This window comes from Juglans microcarpa x Juglans regia, unplaced genomic scaffold (assembly GCF_004785595.1).
Source record: "Juglans microcarpa x Juglans regia isolate MS1-56 unplaced genomic scaffold, Jm3101_v1.0 JmScfU0043, whole genome shotgun sequence".
NCBI classification, from domain to species: Eukaryota; Viridiplantae; Streptophyta; class Magnoliopsida; order Fagales; family Juglandaceae; genus Juglans; species Juglans microcarpa x Juglans regia.
In genome coordinates, this window is record NW_024475787.1 from 24,850 (window position 1) to 30,040 (window position 5,191).

The window sequence follows — 5,191 nt, forward strand, 5'->3', positions numbered from 1 at the left end:
ATCCATGGAGAAATACGCAAAGGTTTCCGAGGATATTTGAAGTACTCCCCAATAACGAAAGGCTTAAACATAAAGACTTGATCAATGGAGAGACAAACACACGTACTACTCCTACCCTGATTACGAGTGCCAGCTGAAAGAGATAACACGTACATTAATAGTCTTTAAAACAAACAAGCGAGAAGATGTAAAAGTAAAACAAGCACACTAGAAGACTTATACCATGACGATCAAACAGCTAAACAACTAACTAACTTATGATCTGCTAATCAAGCACACCGCGTACAACTTGAGCATGATCTAGCTTCCCATACGGACACCTTTCTAGCTGTTCATGGAAGACATGCACTGCATGCACGTAACAGACGGATCGAGTAGGAGATATTAAGCCCATTATTTAGGATGATAATAAGCGTAGATGGTGTAGTAGGTCTGCAAAATGGTTAACACTAACAACACAAGGGCTGCCAATAACGAAATGAATGACATGGTATTAAAGTACTATGCTGAACTCCGCAATTGCTTTTCCACGTTTTATTATAACGAGCGTCCACCTTTCTGAAAAAGTCGTATAAATAAAACCGATTGGTTTTAACGTCCATCTCCTTCCCCAACTTGTTGATGAATTGTACGACCTCGCTGTTCTTCCCAACATAACTGTCAATGATGTTGTGTTCGTAAAGGTACTCGTCGTCCTTGGCTGTGTTTACTAAGCAGTCCAAGAAATAGGCGTAAACTGTGATGTGCTTGGAGCTTTTGTTGTCCAACTGCTCGAATGCCCGACAGTTCACCACGAAAGAGTGCATGAAGTAGTCGACGGTTATTTTGGGCATCTCAATCACTCCGTTGTCCTCGTTGAATTTCACAGCCAAGAAGTTGTCGGCCGCCTCACGCAGTTTGATCTTAATGCCTGCTTTGAGGAGCTTCGTGATGCAGTATATCGCCGGTACTGTTTCTGTTTTCTTCACAGTCGCCGGTGGCTTATCTAGATCGGGGGTGATAAAACTTGACCGAACCAAGTTCAGCAAATGCAAGCTGTCATTGATCACGACTTTCTCGCTCATCTCTTCGAGATCTTTTTCGGATCTGCGCATTACCTTGTTAAAGAATCTCAAAGCAAGCAAGGACAAAGGATAGTCCTCATCAGGCATTTTGGAAGTTTCAAATAACTTTTTCAAAAGAACAAAGGGGATCTGATTCTCATGCAGAAGAAGATCTCCGTAGAAATATGGTATTGCACATGCCACGGAGGCGAGAGGGTGATCAGACTCGATCTTTTTCGGTTCCGATTTTCCAAGTATTCGAAACAATTCTAATATAAAACAACCATCAAGAACCAGCATTTTGAGGAACGCGGTATCGTTCTTCTTCTCGGACATGAGCTCGATCTGTCCAACTTCTTGGCGTATGATTTCCATGCTTTTTCCAGCGTGGGACTGTAGAATGCTACGACAGACCTTCTGCTTGTGCTTTTGTATCACTTGGAGGTGTTTATGTTTCGCGTCGTTCTTGCAGTTGTAGTGCCCGATGGAGACGACGCGGGGCTCGAACCATTTCTTGCCGCTAATCTCGACGAGTGCCTTGGGAACACTGTAGATGCAGCAATTCTGTGTGGAAGTATCGGGGTCCCTTTTTCCAAGTCATCAGAAGACGAGTCCCCATCCTCACTCGTCGAGGATTTTCTAGTTTTTTTCCCTTTTCCTCGTTTTATTTTTGAATCAACGTCCTTGACCATCTTGCCTGCCTCCTGGTCTAGTTTCTGGGTGTGAAGTTGGCGATAGAAGGTGAATGAACATATTTGATGGAAGTTTTACACAGGATTTTAGGAGAACAACATGTCATGCCACTAATTTATTATATTGTTGGAACATTTTCAGGATAATGAACAAGAACCTAACATGGATGATAAGAAAATGTTTTTTTTTTCTTTAATTTAATAGATAAATTTTAAAATTTATATCTTAAATTTGAATACATGAGGGCGTTATTATTCGTTCTATTTTTATATGTCAATGGTCTGCGGAGTTATTAATAGGACCATTAATTATTAGATGAGACACAATATTTTTTATAATATTTTACACAATTATATTTTAAATGAAGAATATTTTTATAAAATATCTTATAAAAATAATATCATTATATAAAAATACTCTCATTTTATAATATTATTATATAATATATTATATAATACGTTGCGTGTATATTATTATTCGATTATTTAATATGTAACAAACTGACAGTACTTTTTATGGCTTTGATTTTAGTAGAGTCACTCCATAATTGTTTTAGAAATGCTAGGCTACCACCTATGATCGATGGGCAAAATTCATCATTTTTATAGTTTTTTTTTATATTTTTTTAACTTCTTTAAATATTTAAAAAAAATAATAAAAAAAATATTAATATATTAATAATCAATTTCTTGATCAATAAAAAAATTAAATACATAAACGATAAAAATAAAAGAGTAAAATAAGAGAATATACTATCATTATTCTAATTGTTTATCATATTTTCACATGGGAACATGTCAAAGAAGGGGACAATTTAGGAGCATCTATTTTTCAAATTTAGGGTCCCACAAATTTATTCGGTGATGATCAGAAATTTACGTCATTTTGAGGCGGATACCTAACAAAGACATAACAAGGACAATATCTTTTATATATATATATATGTCTTTGATTTCATCTCTGATCAACTGTCCATGGTCGATCCCTGCTATTTTCTCGTGCATGGGTTTAAAGGGACGTTGATCTTCATGTTGTACCTATTATCCAACGTCTAGCCTTTTTTTATTTTTATGAATCTATTCATATATCCAACTACTCGTGCATCAAAAATTGATAATTGTTTTTAAATTCTTTTGCTATTTACTAGAATTTACTTGAATTCTTGGATTAGTAATTTTAATAAATTTTATATTGAGAAATGAATTTCAAACTTTTAAAATTCCTAATTGTCTGTTAATAGATGTTAGTTAAATTTAATTTTTCTAAATGTTGCGCTCTTTGCTATTTTTTATAATTATTTGTAAATCCGTACTGTCCTATAAGACAAAAATCAACCCTAATGGATCTTCTCACTTATATTCTCCATTGCTTTAGTGAAAATGTTGAATGTTTCCCGATAAAGAAATAGACTAGCATACATATATATATATATAACACCTCCAATCCAAACGAGAAGAATCCAAACGAGAAGCGAGTCAGGGGCCATGATTATGTTATGTCGAAGATGGCGTAACCAAGCAATATGTCAATAGGATTGATCTTACTTAGTGATCCCAAATAAGAATTTTCTTGCAATGCTTAAAATTTTCGAGCAGTGTGTCTTCCAAGCTATAGATTAGCTTGGTGATATGAGCAATGATTAAATTCTTGCTGTGCTCGGTATTATCTACCAGTGTCTATCAGACAGGATTTTTTCAGTAATCTCGATAACTGACCATTTTCTTGCGAGCGATGTTTAGAATTATTGAGCAATGTGTTGGTCAGACTAGTCTTACTTTGTGAACCTAAACAATGACTATTTTCTTGCTATACTCGAAATTTCTGAGCAATGTGTCCATCAGACTGAATTTACTAGGTGATCTTGGGCAATGGTTATTTTCTTACTATGCTTGAAATTTTTGAACAATGTGTCTATTAATAGGTGTTAATTAAATTAATCTTTCTAATGTTTGCGCTCGTATCTGTTTTTTATAATTATTTGCACATCCGTGTTCTATAAGACAACCTTAATGGATCTTCTCATAATCTCAGTACTTATATTCTCCTTTGTTTTTTATAATTATATTCTTCCCTATTATGATATTTGGAAAGATAAATAAATCAATATATGTGAGAATGTGAAATTTTACTAATGACCAAAAATTAGGTGCAAGTATGAAAAAATTATTGAAAAATTAAAAGAAACTTGGAGAATTAACTGCTAAATAAGATTTTTTAAAATTCTTGGAATGTCAAATTGTCTTTATATTGAGGACATCTTAACAAAAAGTATGTATTAAAGAAGGGTTTCAAAAATTTTGGTGCGTCATGCCCTAAACGTAGTTCCGCCGAGCCTGCTTTGGGGTGTTGAATGGTGCGTGATAAATAAATACTCTCCTAGGGTTCGAAATTGAAAAAAAGAAGGAATTGAGTTTTCTATGAGAAATTATATTTTCAATTTTAGGGTGTGCAACTGTCTTTTGAGAAAATTAAATAAATTTGAGACCCAAATGAAAAAAAAAACAATTGATGGTGGACCTTAATTTTTTTCAAATAGCGTGCGAGAGCTCACTCATCCTAAGATTATATCTACCATTACTCTTTTTTATATATATAAATTATTTTCTTTATATTTTATTTATTAAAAATATATTAATATAACTATTTTAAAAAATTAAGCTTATCCCCTGTCAAAACAATGTTTGCTCCTGAAAATAAACCGCAGTTCATTTTCTTCAATTAATAACTGCCCATTGCACATTTAAATAGTTGAAAGATGTAGCACGTAAGATGGAGATGATATTGAATTATTATTGCTTGGGTGTATTAGAATTCTTATTTTTCTTTCTCATTTAGGGTTATTTTTGTGGGAAATACTTTTAAAATAATTATATATTATATTTATTATTATTATTATTTTAGGAGTTATTTTGAAAGTTACAAATTAAATTGAAAAAGAGAAATTAGGAAGAGTTTATAAGTTATGGTTCACGGTTAGGGTTGTAAAGAAAACTGATCGAACCGATTTGTAAGCAGTCTAGTGCGGTACCGGTTCTTAAGAACCCAAACCAATCATAAACTGGTATTTTGAAAATCAGTTTAAACCGAACCAGACTGATATATATTTATAATTTTTAATATTATACAAAATCTTTTATAATATATTATATATATTATATACTAAATTGCTAATTAATATGATATGAAATTGTAATCTTATTCTTCAAGCCTATTAATCTTATAACGTAAAATTAATATAACATGTGATATAAAATAAATTAATCTTATAATTTTTAATATAACATTTGAGATAACATAGAAATTTTAATCCTATAATATAAAATTAATATAACGTAAAATTCTAATATTAAACATAAATATTAATATAAACTTACTTTTGAAATATATATATATATATATTCTTTTTAAAAATACATTTTTACACATTTGATCATATACAAACATATAAAAATGAC

The 5,191-nt window shown here is 32.1% G+C and overlaps 1 protein-coding gene across 1 annotated transcript; it reads right to left on the minus strand.

The window, feature by feature from the left end:
• Positions 1–265: 265 nt before the first annotated feature.
• Positions 266–1,418, minus strand: LOC121245505 (UPF0481 protein At3g47200-like). The gene is made up of 2 exons (XM_041143559.1): positions 503–1,418; positions 266–348 (listed from the first exon to the last, which is right to left on the minus strand). The coding sequence occupies exons 1-2, from the start codon at positions 1,416–1,418 to the stop codon at positions 266–268; spliced, it is 999 nt and encodes a 332-aa protein (XP_040999493.1).
• Positions 1,419–5,191: the final 3,773 nt, after the last annotated feature.

Coding starts and splice junctions, on each gene's coding strand:
- LOC121245505 (XM_041143559.1), bottom strand. CDS start 1,418: ATGGAAATCATACGCCAAGAAGTTGGACAGATCGAGCTCATGTCCGAG. Junction 349..502: donor CAATTGCGGAGTTCAGCATA/GTACTTTAATAC, acceptor ACGTGCATGCAG/TGCATGTCTTCCATGAACAG.